Raw genomic sequence first — 20,635 nt, forward strand, 5'->3', positions numbered from 1 at the left:
GTGCTAAAAATACATATTCAAATTTTTCCACTCCCTCCCTCACATCATCAAATCTAAAACTCTCTCCATAATAGCATGAAATGCCAAACAATGATAGCTCCTAAAGACAAATTAATCAATTTCTAAAGAGGTGGCACTGTACCAGTGAAGAACTAACTACATAGCAAAAATGTAACTTTCAGTAAGGATACGATCCTCAAATTTGTAAACATCTTCAGGCTTATGTGCATCAGCATGACAGGGAGGAAGAAAGATGGACTGGTTCTGAGACTCGAACAGCGCTGCCTCGCTAGCTAAAGCTGTGGGAAACAAAATGTTAAAAATGTGTTACACACGCATTACAAAACAGCATTCATACATTCCACAATAAAAGCAACAGCTATTTATTTTGCTATGCTCAGTGAAAGCATGTTCTATTCATAACTTCAAAAATTCATAGCTTCTGGAACTGTCTTCTAGGGCTAAGATGGCCACCAAGAATCAGGTGACTTTGCTATTCAACACAAACCATCTGAAGCTTCTGGAAAGTTCTAATAGAATCACACTGGGTGTGGCCACCCCTGGGAATAAACATATGCAGAAGAATGTTATTTGTGGAATTTGTATATGCTATTGTCTGTGATTTACCCAAAACTTGAAGTCAATGGACCTTTAGACTTCTTGTCTTCAAGATCAAAGTTTCACAAAAGAGACCTGAAGAGACCAGTTATCCACAAAATAAGTGTGAAAGACCACCATCGATCTTCTATTGTATCATGATATATATTTGGACTTGCAAACCATTCTGGTTAGACAATACCATGTGACTGAAACAGATTGGAGATAATGGCTGGAATTCTCTGACTTTGCCCTTGGCTGGGATTTTCCAGTCCGGCTGCTGTGAATGGAGATTTGGCCTAAAGCCAAAATTCTCTGTTCTTGTTGGCAGTGGTGGCGGGCATACATCATCAGATAATTTCAGCTATTGTGTTTTGATCCAAAGACCCAGAAAACACCTGGGCATTTTGCAGAAAATCCCCACAAGCCAGCTGCTTCAGAAAAATCAGCATTATCTTTGCCTTTTAGGAACTGTAAAGTTTTAAAAGCCTCTCAGCCAGATTTCAAAACTCCAAGTCAACCTGTACAGATATTTGACCTCCTGATGTGAAAACCACAAGTGCCTGGTTTTGGACCTACTGAGCACTTACCTCTTCGAAGGAATCCTGCAACAATCAGGATATCTGGCTTCAACTATTTGAACCCATCTGAACCACAATCAAGAATGGGAAGACTCCTTTCCTTATTGGACCCACAATTACTTGTCTCTTAGCTACAACAACCAAACATGTGAACCGTTCGCAAAACTTTTTCATTTAACCCTTATAGAAGTGCACTATCTTCTTTAACTGTATTTTTCCTGAGGGTGTGGTGTGTGACTGGGTTGGGTTTAGATTTTTGGGGCAATTCTGTAAGTAAATAATCCTTTTTGTTTAAACCCATAAAAGTTGCTGCTGGTTCTTTAAAATTGACCATGTGCTATTTAAAAGTAGATATAAAAAACACTCATTAAATACCACCTTTTGTCAAAAACGTACCTATACTTCAGTGTACTCCTGGTCTTCACTACTCAGTGTTTTTCATGCCCTTAAATATGTTTTCCAGCCTTAAGAATACTCTTCCCCTCTTTCATTCACTGTGATTCAGGTCTTTATTCTGATTTTAGTTGTTTGCTACAGTAAAGTCTTAAAACACTCAGTCTTATCTTTCAGTTATTTCCATCAGTTGCTTAGGAAATCCATCTTGTTCAAAAAGTTAGCAGTCTCTATGGGGATTGTAACAAGATTAAATAACCTTCAGATCTGACTATATTCCCCATACAATTCTCTTATAGGTTAACATTACCTGGAATGGGTGGATCCAGAGTATCCACCCACCTTCAGTGGATGGATGAAATATCTTCAATGTTAAGTACTCACTGATATGCAAACATGGAAACTGCTTCTTACAGATTTTCTCCCAGGCAGATGTTGCTCCCCAACTATTCAAAGCCAACAACAATCTTCAGAACTGCAAAGATGCAAACTGAGCAGCCTCCCTATATTAAAGATTCTTTCATGCATCATGTACATAACAGTCTGGTATCTTATTAGCTGTCACTAAAGTGACTTGAGGGTTGCATTCCTTCTCTCATGGCTACTGATTCTCAATGCCCAATGTAATGCAAAAGCTTTGCATGGACCAATCCTCACAATGGGTGGGTTTGAGATGCATACGTGGTTTATCTTAATAATTTGACAAAATAGTAATTAAACCTCAATAACTTCTTCTTTCATCCTGCCTCAGTTTAATAAGTTTATTAATCTTACTAATATTAATTATTAGTAATATAATAACTAATATTATTAGTTAATATTAGTGTAAATTTAAATTATTTTGTGTAGGCAGATTGTTTGATCTTATAATTATACTCTGCCCTGCAATTTGGCTGCTTTACCTGTTATTCCTTTCTTTTCGATTATATTTTCTGCTGCTTTGGCCACAGCTTTCTGCAAAGTTTCATTCCCAACCTGATTCAGTCTGCGAGAGCTCAGGGCACGTTTTTGCTTGTTAGTGCCAAAGGCCTCAATGAGGGAATCCACCTAGAAGTCAACATCAAATCGTTGATATACTTTAATAGCAACACATCAGTTTGATTAATTACTTCTTTCCTATTCACTGGCCAGTACAGGCTGATTAAACTAAAGCTGAATGCAATATTCTAATTAAGCAATCACCCCAAAAGCATTGAGAAGTTGAGGTTTTCCACTTACTTTCACTTGTTAACCATTGCTGAGCAAATTCCATTAGTTCTCATTTGTCACATGAGCACATAATGCCGTGTGAGATGGAAAAGTAAACACAAACCAACTCAAAGTACTGAACTGTGCCTCCTGCCAGATATGTTAATGCCTATGAGAAAGCCCCATACATTCAGCTGAAGGATGTCATTAAAATGTAACATCACCAATGTTGAGAAAAACTCACTCCATTATTGCACTAAAACAGTCCATTGATGAGAGACATAAGGTAGAAGTGAAGGGGTGAGAATGACTAGACCAGTCATTCGATCTAAGGGTACTCTCAAGAATACTGGCAATTATTAATAATGCAACATTCAAAGAAGCCCAATATATTAAAAAAAAATAGGTTGACAATATTTCAGCCTAGTGTGGAGAAAGGAATGAGAAAGAACTTTACAAACTCATAAATGTCAGGGTGCGAAAATATCAGGCATTGTGTCCCTTCCAGCTGCTACCTTAACTTTTCCATCGTGATAGAACATTACAGCGCAGTACAGGCCCTTCGGCCCTCGATGTTGCACCGACCAGTGAAACCAATCTAAAGCCCATCTAACCTATACTATTCCAATATCATCCATATGTTTATCCAATAACCATTTGAATGCTCTTAATGTTGACGAGTCTACTACTGCTGCAGGCAGGGCATTCCACGCCCTTACTACTCTCTGAGTAAAGAACCTACCTCTAACATCTGTCCTATATCCATCACCCCTCAATTTAAAGCTATGTCCCCTAGTGTTAGCCATCACCATCCGAGGAAAAAGGCTCTCACTCTCCACCCTATCTAATCCTCTGATCATCTTGTATGCCTCTATTAAGTCACCTCTTAACCTTCTTCTCTCTAACGAAAACAACCTCAAGCCCCTCAGCCTTTCCTCATACGATTTTCCCACCATACCAGGCAACATCCTGGTAAATCTCCTCTGCACCCTTTCCAACATTTCCACGTGATGTCCATTTGTATTCTGAATAATGATCTTGCCTCGATTTGCTTGTTTTCTTTCAAATATTTATCACTCATTAAGTAAATGAGGGATCTTAATTCAATTACTGGGTTGTTAGTCCAATATCACAATCAATACTAAATATAGATTTATGTCAGAGAACCTTATTGTGTCTTGCTCTATATTTCTATTTGCTGAACTTGTGGTCATGGCGAATTTATACATAACATAGGAACTAGGAGCTGGAATAGGAACCTGATCCAAAACTCAGCAAGATCATGGCTGATCATTTACCTCAACTTCATCTTCCTGTACTAACCCCATCTCCCTTGATTCAATAAGTACCCACAATTCTATCAACCTCAGTCTTGAATACTGTATACTCAATGATTGAGCACCCACAGTTCTCTGGAGTAGAGAAGTCCAACGATTCAGAACCCTTTGAGTGAAAACAATTCTGCCTCATTTCAGCCTTAAATGGCAGACCCTTTATTCTTAGACTGTGGCCCTACGTTCTAGATTCCACAGAGAGAGAATATTTCCTCAGTGTCTACCCCATCAAGCCTCTTAAGAATTATACATGTTTCAATTAGAACATCTCTCTTTCTTCTAAATGCCAGGGAGCATAGGTCCAGTCTAGTCAATCTCTCCTCATAAGACAATCCCCTCATCCCAGAGGACAGTCGAGTAAATTTTCATTGCACTCTTGCCCATGTCTTTCTGGCTGGTGGAGGTGACAAGTTTGAGAAGTGCTGAAGGAGCCCTGGCGAGTAGATGTAGAGCATCCCACAGATGTAATCTTTGTCAAGTGCTGCACAGAGTAATTACCTTCTCCCTGTAAGAGGTAAGTTTTTCTTTGGTATCTCCTTCTGTAGCGGATTCACCTGAGAAGATGACAAAAGCATCAATATGTTGCTTCAATTCATTATTGGACATTTCAATTAATTCTTGGTTAGAAGACTAGCACTGGAAACACAACTGATTTCATAGGTGATGGTGCTTTAGTTCCTTGCTAGACTATAATAAAACGTTGTTCTAGACATCCTCCAATAAACCCCAAGAAATAAACATAAAGTGCATTTATACTGTACCGCACCACATTCCTCAAACATCCTTGAGTACATAATATGGAATCCTGTTCACCTATTACTTCTATTCTCAATGACTAAGCTTGGCTCCTAGTCCTGTAAAATCTTTACCCTTGTGTTTAAATTTTCAATTTTGTTGTCCCTCTCCATCTTTGCAACCTCTTAAAACTCTAACCCATTCGCCTGCTCCACCACCCACTCTCACTGTTCTACTGACCCTGCTTTCTTGAGCAATTTACCACGTCTGCCCCCACACTGTCTTTTGTATACCATTGTTTCCACATGCCTTGAAACATCTAGGCCCCACACTCTGAAATTCCATTTCTACCCTCCCTCAAGTCCATTTCATTGGGCACCCATCTCACCATCTCTTCCTTTGGCCTAGCAATGACTTCCCTTCTCGCACTCATATCACTACCTCAAGTCCCCCAGGAATGGGCCCTTGGCCCCTTCATGTTTACTTCCGGAGCACCCCAAAAACATGTCCCTGGTCCCCTCCTTTTCCTCATTTACAATGTGTTGCATTTCACATGGACACTGAACTCTACTTCTCTACCACTGCTATCAAACCCTCCGCCAACTTTTGCCGTCAGACTGCTTGCAACTTCTCTCTGGGCAGTTTGCTCCAGTCAAACATCAGGAAGCCTGAAGTGATTATCTTCAGCCACCTGCATGAACACCAGGCCCTGCCCATCAGTTTGATTCCCCTCCACAGATATTGTCCCAATCTGTTGAAAAATTGGAATCTAATGTCAACCAGAGCTTCTGAACCTATATCTTGGGTATCACAAGACCATCTATTTCTATCTCCACAACATTTGCAACATCTGCCCCTACCTCAGTCCACCTACAGACAAAATCTTCATCCATGCTTTTGTCACTTCCAGACTCAACTATTCAAACACCCTCCTGACTGGTCTCCATGTCTTTATCCTCTGTCGATTTTAGAAACATAGAAAAACTACAGCACAAAACAGGCCCTTCGGCCCCACAAGTTGTGCCGAACATATCCCTACCTTTTAGGCCTACCTATAACCCTCCATCCTATTAAGTCCCATGTACTCATCCAGGAGTCTCTTAAAAGACCCTATTGAGTTTGCCTCCACCACCACTGACGGCAGCTGATTCCACTCGCCCACCACCCTGTGTGTGAAAAACTTCCCCCTAACATCTCCCCTGTACCTATCCCCCAGCACCTTAAACCTGTGTCCTCTCGTAGCAGCCATTTCCATCCTGGGAAAAAGCCTCTGAGAGTCCACCCGATCTATGCCTCTCAACATCTTATATACCTCTATTAGGTCTCCTCTCATCCTATGTTTTTATTTAGTTCATCCAAAGTTGTAATCTTACTCTGCACCAAGTCCCAGTTGTCCATCACTTATCTATGCTAACCTACTTTGTTCCTAGTCACCCAAAGCCTCTAACCACAATTTAAAATTCTCATGTGTTTGTCCTGTTTGAACATCTTTGCCTATCTTTATATCTTCTGTCTTCCAGCTCCCTATCTTCTCCAGCTCTGCAATCGCCCTCCCCACATTATCTGTTCCTCTATCCGTGACCTTTTGTGTCCAAGCCTACATTCGGAAATTCCCTCCTTAAATTTCTGCAATTCAGGGCCCTTCCCAACACCAGTTTCTTTGACCAATAGGCTTGCAGCCACCCATCGAATATCTCCTCTGAATCAGTGCCCTATTTTGGCTGATGATGTTTCTGCAAAGTGCCTCGAATGCTTCTACATTAACTACAACACATACATCCAAGTTGCAAAGAAGCCTGATTTAGCCATATCTAATTATGTGCACTGGGTGGACAAAAGCTACATATCGAAGGGACTTACCAGGAAAGAAAGGTTGCATATTGAACAGCTGAGCATCGTACACTTCCATTTTCCCTGTGTTTTTATTTAGCACACCAACAAAATACCTGAATAGAATAGGAACACATTTTTGTGCAATAACTTATCAATCATTTGCATTATTGAAACTGTAATTTCCTTTTATTTTACACAAAAACCACAAACGCAAAAAAATTTGTCACTTTCCCATCAATGCTGCAACACAGCTTTTTCAGCCTCCTCTGAACAGGCTAAAAGTCCAGTCAAAATGTAACATACAGTAGCCAAATTAACTACATATATAAAAAGTATAAAACAAAGGGTAACTTGAACAGCCCAAGTAATCTACATTATACAATTAAACTTTCTGCCTTGCCAATTTCCCAGATTCAGAAGATGAACACCGGAGTCTCAGAAGATCACCATAACAGCCAAGATAAAAATAAACACATTACTGGTGGCAATGAGCAAAGGTTCTAGTTTTGACACAGTCTATGGCGGGCTCGTTGATTTTAGGTAGGAGAGATACCACAGTTGAGCATAGCACCTCCTCACAGGACAGTAAAACGTTGGCCAGAGAATGTGCTCCAACATACTGCGCTGGAAACATGCATCTGGATGTCAGATGGCAGCAGGATCGAGGTTGACTGTGATTCACACCACCCATGCCAATTCCCCCCCATCCCATCTCTTTCCCAGTGGTTAAACAATTCTCAATACTCATCCATAAGGAACGTTCAGAAACTCACTAAGTTATGAAAACCATTCAGTGGGAGAAAATGGCAGAAATCAAAACCTGACAAAGTGCAAGGAACTGGTGCACTCTTTGTTACTTTGGCCAAACTATGCACATGTACTAGTTCATAAAGTGTTCACTTTGATGACGAATTCTTATTTTAAATTAGCCATCTTAGCTCATAGGATGGGAGGGAAACTTTCCTGACCTCCATCACTATCCAGCAGTCTCTGCTGAAATGTACATTAATGTAAGTATTGAGTGAAAACAGGACTCAAGGCTCATAGTTGTAGCAGTCACGATTTACACAAGGTAGCAAAAGATCACAAAGCTTTATAAGGACACAAACATTATACCATTAAGCCACACAGTATTACTCTGCTGCTAATGATGTGAGTGTGTCCCAATCAAGTTGCAAAGTGTGGTTAACTTAAATAATACTTCAAGAATTAATATACAAGTCAATTGAGAAGCTGCAGGTGTTGTGACAGGTATGTACTGTTGAAGAGTTTGTACATGCTAAATAATTACTGCTGACACAGAAACCTGAATTAGGCAGTGTGTGACATTCGCAGGAAGTGCATACACATACCAGGTTTTACATTTATGATATATTATAGTGTTAAAGTTTATCAGAAAGAATGCTGAGAACTTAGCAAACTGACGGAGAATGAGGGGAGATCTAATAGAGGTATACAAGATTATGAAGGGTATAGATAGGGTGAACAGTGGGAAGCTTTTTCCCAGGTCGGAGGTGACGATCACGAGGGGTCACGGGCTCAAGCTGAGAGGGGCGAAGTATAACTCAGACATCAGAGGGACGTTTTTTACACAGAGGGTGGTGGGGGCCTGGAATGCGCTGCCAAGTAGGGTGGTGGAGGCAGGCACGCTGACATCGTTTAAGACTTACCTGGATAGTCACATGAGCAGCCTGGGAATGGAGGGATACAAACGATTGGTCTAGTTGGACCAAGGAGCGGCACAGGCTTGGAGGGCCGAAGGCCTGTTTCCTGTGCTGTACTGTTCTTTGTTCTTTGAAGGGGGGGAGGTTTAACACAGATATCAGAAGGACATATTTCACACAGAGGGTCGTGGGGGCCTGGAATGTGTTGCCGGGCAAGGTGGTGGAGGCGGACACACTGGGAACGTTTAAGACTTATCTAGACAGCTATATGACCGGAGTGGGAATGGAGGGATACAAAAGAGTGGTCTAGTTTGGACCAGGGAGCGGCGCGGGCTAATTGTTCCTTGTTTCAAGGCTTCATTCTATGATCATCTTGCTGGTGCCAGTACAGAGCGAGACTGCGGATAGTTGGGAACCTGTCTCGGGGGCAGGGAATTCATATGGTGTTCATGGAAGTGGAAATGACTAGGGTTGGGAAGCATTTTCCGATCAGGGCCATTGTGATCTCCTGGACTCGTTTCGATCGCCTCAGGGGGTCGGAGAGGAATTTCCCAGATTTTTTTTTTCCCCATATTGGCCCTGGGGTTTTTCACTCTGGGTTTTCGCCTCTCCCTGGGGATCACATGGTCTGGAATAGGGGGGTGGGGGTGAGTTAATAGGTTGTAATGAACAAAGCATCGTAGCTGTGAGGGACAGCTCGGTGGATAGGATATTGGTATGTAGATAGGCTGGAAAATTGGGCGGGGATCCTGGATTCAGGATTCAATCCTGGACCGGGGAGCGGCGCGGGCTTGGAGGGCCGAAGGGCCTGTTCCTGTGCTGTATTGTTCTTTGTTCTTTGTATGTTGTGGATTAAAAATCCTGTAAGTACTTAAAGCGTAAAAACAGAAATAAGTTGCTGGAAACACTCAATCAAGGTTTTCTACATGCAGGTCAACTATCTTGAGTTTGAAACATAGAAACTAGGAGCAGGAGTAGGCCATCTGACCCATTGAGCCTGCTCCACCGTTCAATATGATCATGGTTAATCCCCAATCTCAATGCCATATTTATCCTTTCTCCCCATACCCTTTGTGCCATTAAAATCTAAAGAAATCTATCTCTTTCTTGAATACATTCAGTGACTTGATTTCCACAGCCTTATGTGGTAGTGAATTCCACGGGTTCGCTACCCCTTTGAGTGGAGAAATTTGACCTCATCTCAGTCCTAAATGGTCTACCCTGTATCCTCATCCAGACTGGAGGCCTGTGACCAGCGGTGTGCCACAGGGATCGGTGCTGGGTCCACTGTTATTTGTCATTTATATAAATGATTTGAATGAGAATATAGAAAACACGGTTAGCAAGTTTGCGGATGACACCAAAATTGGTGGTGTAGTGGACAGTGAAGAAGGTTATCTAAGACTACAACGGGATTTTGATTAACTGGGCCAGTGGGCCGAGGAATGACAGACGGAGTTTAATTCAAATAAAGGCGAGGTGTTGCATTTTGGTAAGACAAACCCGGACAGGACATGCACAGTTAATGGTAGGGCCCTGGGGGATGTTGTCGAACAGAGAGACCTAGGGATGCAGTTACATAGTTTCTTGAAAGTGGCATCATAGGTAGACAGGGTAGTGAAGAAGGCGTTTGGCACATTTGCCTTCATCGGTCAGAGCACTGAGTGTAGGAGTTCAGACGTTATGTTAGTTAAATATGACATTAGTAAGGTCACATTTGGAGTACTGCATATAATTCTGGTCACCCTGCTATAGGGGAAAGATTTAAAAGGGACCTGAGAGGCAACTTTTAAACACAGAGGGTGGTGTGTATATGAAATGAGCTGCCATAGGAGGTGGGTACAATTACAACATTTATGAGACATTTGGACAGGTACATGGATGGGAAAGGTTTAGAGGGATATGGGCCAAATGCAGGCAAAAGGATCTAGTTCAGTTTAGAAAACTGGTTGGTTGGGCCGAAGAACCTGTTTCCATGATGTATATCTCTATGACTCTTCTCACATCTAGCACGTGATTCTGTCACACGTAATGTAACTTTCCCTAAAACACTTTGTGGAGAATACCGATATTGTTATATAATACTGTATCCTCCAGCTCAATGTAAGCATTCCTGTAGCAGATCTATTAATATCAATAGTGATGGAAATTCTCATTATAATGACAACTAACACAAGTATACCATGTACCTATACACACTTCCTCTTTTATTTCCTCCTCCTGTCTCACCCTCAGTCACCTTTGCCATTTCAAGTTACCAGGGCAGCTTATTCCACAAACACCAAGAAATGCCTCTGCTTCATATTGCAATATCGGGCTTCTTTCTCATTGCAAAGGCCAGCAGCAAATAAATATTGCACTGTGGTACTGGAAACGCAGGACTCTATTGCTAAGTGAAACAAAAGATGTGATTTGCCCAAAATATTGCTGCATTTGGGGAAAAATTGATCACTGTATTAATCTGGTGAACTGGTGCGGCAACAATAATCTCTCCCTCAATATCAACAAAATGAAGGAGATTGTCATCGATTTCAGGAAGCGTAAAGGAGAACATGCCCCTGTCTACATCAATGGGGACGAAGCAGAAAGGGGCAAGAGCTTCAAGTTTTTAGATGTCCAGATCACCAACAACCTGTCCTGGTCCCCCTCTGCCGACACTATAGTTAAGAAAGCCCACCAACGCCGCTACTTTCTCAGAAGACTCAAGAAATTTGGCATGTCAGCTACGACTCTCACCAACCTTTACAGATGCACCATTGAAAGCATTCTTTCTGGTTGTATCACAGCTTGGTATGGTTCCTGCTCTGCCCAAGACCGCAAGGAACTACAAAAGGTCGTGAATGTAGCCCAATCCATCAGGCAAACCAGCCTCCCATCCATTGACTCTGCCTACACTTCCCGCTGCCTCGGCAAAGCAGCCAGCATAATTAAGGACCTCACGCACCCCGGACATTCCACCTTCTTCCTTCGGGAAAAAGACACAAAAGTCTGAGGTCACGTACCAACCGACTCAAGAACAGCTTCTTCCCTGCTGCCATCAGACTTTTGAATGGACTTACCTTGCATTAAGTTGATCTTTCTTTACACCCTAGCTATGACTGTAACACTACATTCTGCACTCCCTCGTTTCCTTCTCTATGAACGGTTTTGTCTGTATCAAAACAATACTTTTCACTGTATGTTAATACATGTGACAGTAATAAATCAAATCAAAATGGCGACAGAAGAGAGGCATATGCCCATCTTGCCTGGGCAGGTCTTTCAAAGAGATATCTACTGATTCCTCATCCTGCACTTACTTTACAATGTGGTAGGTCAAACTGTAAGGAAGACAATTTTATTCCAGCTAATCTGTATCTCTGGCAGGTATAAACAGTGACAAGAGTGCCTGTTTGTCATCACTTCTCCTTCCTCTTCTCACACATTGACAACCTTATTGCATCTTTTCAGCACTTTACACGTAACTGGAATTCTGCCTTCAAGTCACAAGAAACACACTTACTTGCACAATGAGTTACACTTCAGGGCGCTGGATCCAAAATTATTTCCAACGTATGTCAATCTATCTGTCTCAGCAGACTACAGGGGGATGAAAAAGAATCATCTCAACTAAGTAGAACAAACTAGCAGTGTCGTTAACATTGTTTAAAGAGAATAACCAGCCTTGGCAGTCTGAACCATGCACGAATTATTCAGTGTTTTACTGCAAATAAATATCCTTCACTCAAATCTTACCAAGATAAGCTGATCCTTCTTCCGGGGGTGATTTTTGTGTATATTTTTGTGCAGCTGAAATTCCACTTTTTCTGAATTTGTGAGTTTCCCATTGGAAAACTGAACTGCAAAACAGGACAACATTTTTATAAATGTAATTAGCATTCCAGAGCATAATCTGTACAGCAATCACATAGTTCTGGGTAACTTTCTTTTTACAATCAATGCATTAAGATTAATTTTTAAACTGAACATGAGTAAATTCCTGTGTTCTTGGGTTGTGGGAAAGGCTAGCAAAGCAATGTTTGTTGCACTGAACCTATTAAAACTCAATTACGTCCTTAGGGCTGCAGTCACGTGTAGACCAGACTGAGTAGGGCACCAGGTTCCCTTTCCTGAAGGACATTCATGGGCCAGTTGGATGATGATAATTTGTCTGCTTTGATGGTTATTTTATCTGGAGTTAGCCCACAATTAGATTTATTGAATTCAATTGCACAATTTTCCCTGGTAGGATGTGAACTCATTGTTTGTGGGTTGCTGATCCAAAATCAGAGCTACCAAGTCACCATATCCTATACGCCGAGTCATAGACATAACATAATTACATGGGAATAGAAATTGGGCCCTTCATGTCCATGCCATTCACTTCTTAATTCAAAGTGGAATAAATATAAATATAAATTTATATTTATAAATATAAATCACCCACTGAGGAATTTAAATAAAACGGAACAATGTGTCTTTTTTTGTTGATTATTCAATAGCAGTAATTTGAATTAAACATCTTTGATTTAAAAGTAGATTGATATTTAGTATATACAATGTAGTTCAGCTGGTAAATAGTGCTCAGTTCTGTTTGTCAGTTTCTTCCAACCCACAGAACTAGGAACATAGGCATTAGGAGCAAATTCAGCCCTTTGAGCCTGCTCCGCCATTCAATCAGATCATGGTTGATCTCTCCCTGGTCTCAAATCCACCTCCCCACCTGTTCTCCATATCCCTTTAACCCATTTTTTAAAATTAGAAATATTTCTATTTCCTTCTTGAAACCATTTAATGATTCAGACCCACCGCGCTATGGGGCAGCGAGTTCCATAAATTCACCACCCTCTGCAAGAAGTAGTTCCTTTTCATTTCAGGTTTAAATCTACCGCTTCTCAACCTATACCTGTGACCTCTTGTTCGAGATTGCCCCATAAGAGGAAACATTTGGTCTACGTTTACTCTATCAATCCCTTTTAGAATTTTATTTACTTCGATCAGATCCCCTCACCTTACTCACCATCTTTTTAAAGTCTGATCTAATACAATCTGGAGTTCTAATGTTTGAACTCACTTTTTCCCTTTCCAGCTGAATCTTAAATCTTACCATGATGTGGTCACTGCTCCCATGGTATTCATTCACACTCAGTTCATCTACCTGAGCTATTTCATTACTCAGAACCAAATCCAGAAAGATCTCTATCCTTGTAGGCTGCCTAAATAAGATACGCCATCTGAATGAACCACATTTCAGTCATGGCTCAGTAGCACTCTCACCCAAGTCAGAACGTTCTGAGTTGAAGTCCCACTCTAGGCCTCGAGCACAAAATTCAAGGCTGACATTTCAGTGCAGAACTGAGTGTGCTACACTATCAGAGACAATGCTAAACTGAGGTCCAGGAACCTTCTCAGGTTAACACAGAAGTTCCAATGACATTATTTTGAAGAGTGAGGAAGTTATCCTTGTGTCCTGTCAATCAACATCACCTAAAAATGTTATCTGGTCATTATATCAGGTTGATAGTAGGACACATAAATCACTGCTTCACCCGGTGCCTTTGACAATGAGGAGAGGAGTAACAGGACAGATGTTACACATCCTGCACTTGCGTGGACTAGTGCCATGGGAAGGGAATGGGATTTTGGGGGTGACCGAAAAGTAGACCAGGGTATCATAGAGTGAATAGTCCCTTCAGAATGGTGAAAGGGGAGGGGAGCGGCGGAAAATGATCCATTGAATGAATCCATTGGGCAGTATGGTGGTTAGCAGTGCTGCCTCACAGCGCCAGGGACCTGGATTCGATTCCAGCCTTGGGTGACTGTGGAGTTCACCCCGTGGGTTTTCTCAAGGTGCTCTGGTTTCCTCCTACAGTAAGAAGTCTCACAACACCAGGTTAAAGTCCAACAGGTTTATTTGGTAGCAAATACCATAAGCTTTCGGAGCGCTGCCCCTTCGTCAAATGGAGTGAAAATCTGTTCTCCAACAGTGCACAGAGACACAGAAATCAAGTTACAGAATACTAATTCTGCATTCCTCCTACAGTCCAAAGATGCGTTGGTTTAGGTGGGTTAGCCATGATAAATGCACAGGGATGGGATGGAGGGCCAGGGTGGGATGTTCTTTTGGACAGTCAATGCAGACTTGACAGGCCGAATGACCTCTTTCTGCACTCTAAGGATTCTGTGGTTCTATGGAGTACTGTGGCCCTGGTGTAGAAGGTGAGCACAGTAAGAAGTCTCACAACACCAGGTTAAAGAAGGTGAAGACAAGGTTTTGGGGGAGTGGGGGGTGAAGAGAGGAGTGAATATCGTGTAAGAGGGTTCAATAAATCACAAAGGGGGATCTTTACATGTTGTCTGACTGATAATTTGCAGCATTTTGTAACTTTATTTCAGACTCCCAGCATTTACATTACTCTGCTTTTCAGTTACTGCCCTGCTGTTATCCTGACTTCTACATCACCCACAGTAACTGCATTTCAAAAGTACATCACCGGCTAAGGTTATCTGAAACATCTGCTTTCCTGTGTCTCTCCCTTCACCCAGTGTCCTCCAGCTCTCTCCTCCTGTCTAACACTCAGACTGTGTCCATGTGTCTCTCCACTGCCCGTCAATCCGGGCCTTTCCCCGCTGCCCCTCTCCAGGATAAACTCGCAGCCGTTACCAAGTGTGGCTGATTGTTCCGGACCCAATTCCGCTAAATCTCTGTATTTCCACACACTGACCGCCGCCATCATCACAAACACCAAACACGCCGCTCATTTATAAAACAGGACCGCACATCAGTGCCTGGCACGGCCAAGCCGCTCGGCGCCGGCAACACCGCCACCTACAGCCCAGAGCCGCTCGGCGCCGGCAACACCGCCACCTACAGCCCAGAGCCGCTCGGCGCCAGCAACACCGCCACCTACAGCCCAGAGCCGCTCGGCGCCGGCAACACCGCCACCTGCAGCCCAGAGCCGCTCGGCTCCGGCAACACCGCCACCTACAGCCCAGAGCCGCTCGGCGCCGGCAACACCGCCACCTGCAGCCCAGAGCCGCTCGGCTCCGGCAACACCGCCACCTACAGCCCAGAGCCGCTCGGCGCCGGCAACACCGCCACCTGCAGCCCAGAGCCGCTCGGCTCCGGCAACACCGCCACCTACAGGCCCAGAGCAGATCGGCGCCGGCAACACCACCACCTTCAGGCCCAGAGCCGCTCGGCGCCAGCAACACCGCCATCTTCAGGCCCAGAGCAGATCGGCGCCGGCAATACCACCGCCTTCAGGCCCAGAGCCGTTCGGCGCCAGCAACACCGCCATCTTCAGGCCCAGAGCAGCTCCGCGCCAGCTACACCGCCATCTACAGCCCAGAGCCGCTCGGCGCCAGCAACACCGCCACCTACAGGCCGAGAGCAGGTCGGCGCCGGCAACACCGCCACCTACAGGCCCAGAGCAGGTCGGCGCCGGCAACACCGCTACATTGCCTTTGGAACGTCGCCATAGAGGTCAAAACCTCACATCGTGACCTGAAGATTTGGATCTAAAAAAACTTGTATTTATATAGCGCCTTAAACGGTTCACAGCAGTAATGATTTTTTTACTCTTAGCCATATGAAGATATGATGGTAGATGACCAAATGCTTGGTTTCAAGGCCAATATTTAGGTGAGAAAGGTAAAAGAGATTGTTGTAAGTTATTCAGCAGGTCTCACAAAGAGGTTCAAAGGCTTTGTAAGGTTGAACAGTAAGTAGTCTTTATTGGTAATACATAACTATATACGTATGTACAAAAGGTAGCCCAGACTAGGAGCTAACTTCATGTTGATTTCTACTCCAGTCTCTCCACATCATACTGTGGATGGTACTTTTCTTCAGTCCCACATTAATCCTTGCTATGCCAAACACCCTTAGACTATAGAGAGGTCGAGGAATGGCATTCCAGAGCTGAGAGCCTCGGCAACTGAAGGCACGGACAGCAATGGTATCCCTCCACCAACCCACCTGGCAAAGCTTCCTTTAATCTCTCGCTTGCCCTAACCCTGAACTTGCATCTTTCTGTAATTTCCTCCTTGACCTCTCCATCCTATCACTAACACCCTTTTTCTTTCCAAAGTCCTTGAATGCGTTGTTGCCTCCCAAATCTTTCCCAGAACTCCTTTGGAAACCTTCAAATACCCCTGCGACGGTATCAAATCAGCTCTAAATTCTTAACTGACATCCTATGTGACCATGACCAGGGTAAACTTGCCCTCCTCCTCCTTCTCAACCTGTCCATAACCGTTGACACTGTTGACTTCACCATCCCCCTCCATAGTCTCTCCACTGGGTGGGGCTGCTGTCATATGGTTTCTTTCTAATCAATCTAATCATAGCTAGAGAGTCGTTTGCAATAGCTTCTCCTTGTGTTCCTGTACCATTACCTCTGGTATCCCCAAAGATCTATCCTTTGCCCACTTCCTATTTTGGATCTACGTGCTGCCCCTTGATCACTGTGTTGTTTTCACATGTACACTGACGATAGCCAGCTGTATCTCACCATCACCTTTCTCAACTTCTCCACTGTTGCTAAATTACCTGACATCCAGTACTGGATGAGCAGAAATTTCCTTCAGTTTAGTATTGGGAAAACTGAAGCCAATGTTTTCGGTCACCTCTCCAAACAATGTTCCCAACTTCCAACCTTTCTGCCTCCCTGGAAATTGTCTTTGATTAAGCTAGGTCTGTTTGCAATTTTGATGTCACATTTGACCCTGAGGTGACTTTCCGACCTCATTTTCATGCCATCTCTAAGACTGTCTGTTTCCACCTCTGTCACATCACTTACCTTCACCTCTTCCTCAGCTCATCTGCTGCAGAAACCCTCATCCATGCTTTCATTACTCTGGACTCAACTGTTCCAAAGCACTCCTGGCTGGATCTCCCACATTCTACTCTTCAGACCTTGAGGTAATCTAAAACTCTGCTCCCCTTGTTTTAACTCACCGCAAGTCCCAATCCCCTATCGCCCCTATGCTCGCCGACCTACACTGGCTCCCTGTCGAGCAACATCTTGATTTTAAAATTCTCATCCTTGTTTTCAAATCCCTCTACTCCATTGCCCCTCCCTATTCTATAATCTCTTCTAACCTCACAACTTTCCAAGCTATCTGCACTCTTTTAATTCTGGCCTCCTGTGCATTCCCAATTATAATTTCTCCAACATTGGTGGTCAGCCCTTCAGTTGCCTAGATCCCAAACTCTGGAATTCCCTCCCTACTACCTCCACCTCTCCACCTCACTTTCCGCTTTTAAGACACTTCTTTAAGCCTGTCTGTTTGACAAAGATTTAGGTCACCTGACTGAATATCTCCTTATGTGTTTTAGCGTCAGGCTCTGTTCGATAATGTTCCTATGAAGCACCTTACGATGTTATGTTAAAGATGCTATATAAATATAAGTTATTGTTGTTGTGGATGCTGGATCAGTTAAAGTTTTGAAGACTGAGATATATAATTTTTTATTAGTTGAGAGTCTAAGGGATATGGAACAAAGGTGGGTAAATGGAGTTGAGGTACAGATTATCTCTGCTATAATGGCCACTGAAGATACAGGGGATCGTCAGATCTCCACGTGGGCCTCATGGAGTATGAATTCCCCATCTGTGCTAACGGAGGCTCACCCATAGGAAAGGAGCAGCGGGAGTTTAAAACCAGCTGTCTCTATGCGGACTGGGTACTGCAGGTCTCTGGGCTTTGACTTGCGGCTGTAGCCGCAGAAGCGGTGCTTTAATCACTGTGTAAATAAAGGGTGTTGGTAATCGAACACTGGCCTCAGTGAGATTATTACAATCCGTAATCTAATCGAATGGCAAAACAAACTTAAGGGTCCAAATGGCCAACTGCTATTCTTATGCTCTTCGTCAGAGTCAACATTAACTTTCGTGAGCTGGGTTTTTCCCCATTGACATGTAGCTTGCTTTTCTGGCTGTACCTGTGTGGTATTTGTATCGTTTTTGGATAGTTTCTATGTTTTTGTTAATGGGGTAGCTGACATTGGAAAAGTGGAGATTTCATGTTCTCCACTAGTCCAGACACACAAATACAAGCAGGAGTCGGCCACCAGGCCCTTCAAACCTGCCGAGTCACTCAATACGATCATGGCTAATCTATGACGGCCTCAACTCCTTTTCTGTGCCATTTCCCCAGAGCCCTCTACTCCTCAATCTTTAAATAATTATCCACCTCCACTTTAAATACTCCTAATTCTTAAATACTTCTAAGGGGATTTTTACAGTAACTTCATTGCAGTGTTAATGTAAGCCTACTTGTGACACTAATAATAAATAAAAATGATCCAGCCACCACCACCCTTTGAGGCAGAGAATTCCTTTGATTTGCTTTGTTTTATTATTGTCACATTTATTAACATACAGCGAAAAGTATTGTTTCTTGCGCGCTATACAGACAAAGCATACCATTCATAGAGAAGGAAAGGAAAGGGTGCAGAATGCAGTGTTACAGTCATAGCTGGGTGTAGAGAAAGATCAACTTAATATGAGGTAGATACATTCAAAAATCTGATGGTTCTTGAGTCGGTCAGTACGTGACCTCAGACTTTTGTATCTTTTCCCCAACAGAAGCAGGTGGAAGAGAGAATGTCCGGTGTGTGTGGGGTCCTTAATTATGCTGGTTGCTTTTCCAAGGCAGTGGGAAGTGTAGACAGTATCAATGGATTTGCATGATGGATTGGACTTCTTTCACGACCCTTTGAAGTTGTTAGCGGTCTTGGGCAGAGCAGGAGCCATACAAAGCTGTGATACAGCCAGAAAGAATGCTTTCTATGGTGCAGTTGGTGAAAGTCATAGTGGACATGTCAAATTTCCTTAGTCTTCTGAGAAAGTTGGGCTTTCTTAACTATAGCTTTGGCATGGAAGGACCAGGACAGGTTGTTGGTGATCTGGACACCTAGAAACCTGAAGCCCTCAACCATTTGCACTTCGTCCCTGTTGATGTAGACAGGGGCATGTCCTCCACTATGTTTTCTGAAAGTCGATGACTATCTCCTTCATTTTGTTGACATTGAGGGAGATCGCACCAGTTCACCAGATTCTCTATCTCATTCCTGTACTCATCATTGTTTGAGATCCGACTCACTGCGGTGGTGTCATCAGCAAACTTGAAAATCGAGTTGGAGGGGAATTTGACCACATAATTATAGGTGTATAAGGAGTATAGTAAAGGGCTGAAGACACAATCTTGTGGGGCACCGGTGTTGAGGATAATCACGGAGGAGGTGTTGTTGCCTATCCTTACTGATTGCGGTCTGTGGGTTAGGAAGTCTAGGATCCAGTCGCAGAGGGAGGTGCGAGCCCCAGGCCACAGAGTTTGGAGATGAGTTTCTTAGGAATAATGGTTTTGATGTTGATGGTGACTTTGTTATCCAGGTGTTCCACGGTTGAGTGTAGGGCCAGGGAGATGGCGTCCGTTGTGGACCTGTTGTGCGATAGGTGAACTGTAGTGGATCCAAGCAATCTGGGAGGCCGGAATTGATTTGTGCCATGACTAACCTTTCAAAGCACTTCATAATGATGAATGTCAGAGCCACCGGCTGCTGGTCATTAAGGCACGCTGTCTGGCTTTTCTTTGGTACCAGGATGATGGTCATCTTGAAGCAGATAGGAACCTCAAATTGATGTAAAGAGAGGTTAAAGATGTCTGCAAACACCCCTGCCAGCTGGTCTACACAGGATCTGAGTGTTTGTCCGGGTACCCCTTCCGGGTCAGTTGCTTTCCATGGATTCATTTTGAAGAAGGTTTTTTTTATTCATTCATTAGACATGGCTGGCTGGCCAGCATTTATTGCCCGTCCCTAGTTGCCCGAGGGCAGTTTGAGAGTCAACCACGTTGCTGTGGCTCTGGAGTCACATGTGGGCAGACCAGGTAAGGACGGCAGATTTCCTTCCTTAAAAGGCATTAGTGAACCAGATGGGTTTTTCTGACAATCGACAATGGTTTCAAGGTCACCAGTAGATTCTTAATTCCAGATTTTTTTTATTGAATTCAAATTCTACCATCTGCCGTGGCAGGATTCGAACCCGGGTTCCTAGAACATTAGCTGAGTTTCTGGATTAATAATCTAGCGATAATGGCTATCGTCTTCCCATTGAACGTCAGGTTGCACTGTCGTCTGCGATGGTGACCTTGGATACAGGTTCTAACGAGGCCTCTGGGGTGGAGGGCATGTTCTCGCTGACCTCTTGCTCAAAATAGGCATAGAATGCATTGAGCTCATCGGGGAGGTGTGCATTGGTGTCGGCGATTTTACATACCTTCATCTTGTAGCCTGTTATGCCTTGCAGACCTTGCCATAGTT

The 20,635-nt window shown here is 43.4% G+C and overlaps 1 protein-coding gene across 2 annotated transcripts in view; it reads right to left on the bottom strand.

Moving 5' to 3' along the window:
* polr1e (RNA polymerase I subunit E) overlaps positions 1-15,148 on the bottom strand; it is a 38,188-nt gene extending 23,040 nt beyond the window's left edge. For both annotated transcript variants that reach the window (XM_078214230.1, XM_078214229.1), the window contains exons 1-7: positions 14,969-15,148; positions 12,061-12,164; positions 11,828-11,904; positions 6,689-6,774; positions 4,592-4,647; positions 2,474-2,618; positions 192-299 (exon numbers count right to left, since the gene is read on the bottom strand). In XM_078214230.1, coding sequence (XP_078070356.1) covers positions 192-299; positions 2,474-2,618; positions 4,592-4,647; positions 6,689-6,774; positions 11,828-11,904; positions 12,061-12,164; positions 14,969-15,041 — 649 coding nt within the window. In that variant the 5' untranslated portion in view covers positions 15,042-15,148. The remainder of the gene's footprint in view (positions 1-191; positions 300-2,473; positions 2,619-4,591; positions 4,648-6,688; positions 6,775-11,827; positions 11,905-12,060; positions 12,165-14,968) is intronic.
* Between the last annotated feature and the right edge of the window lie 5,487 nt (positions 15,149-20,635).

The sequence above is a fragment of the Mustelus asterias genome, chromosome 6, assembly GCF_964213995.1.
Source record: "Mustelus asterias chromosome 6, sMusAst1.hap1.1, whole genome shotgun sequence".
Classification (NCBI taxonomy): Eukaryota; Metazoa; Chordata; class Chondrichthyes; order Carcharhiniformes; family Triakidae; genus Mustelus; species Mustelus asterias.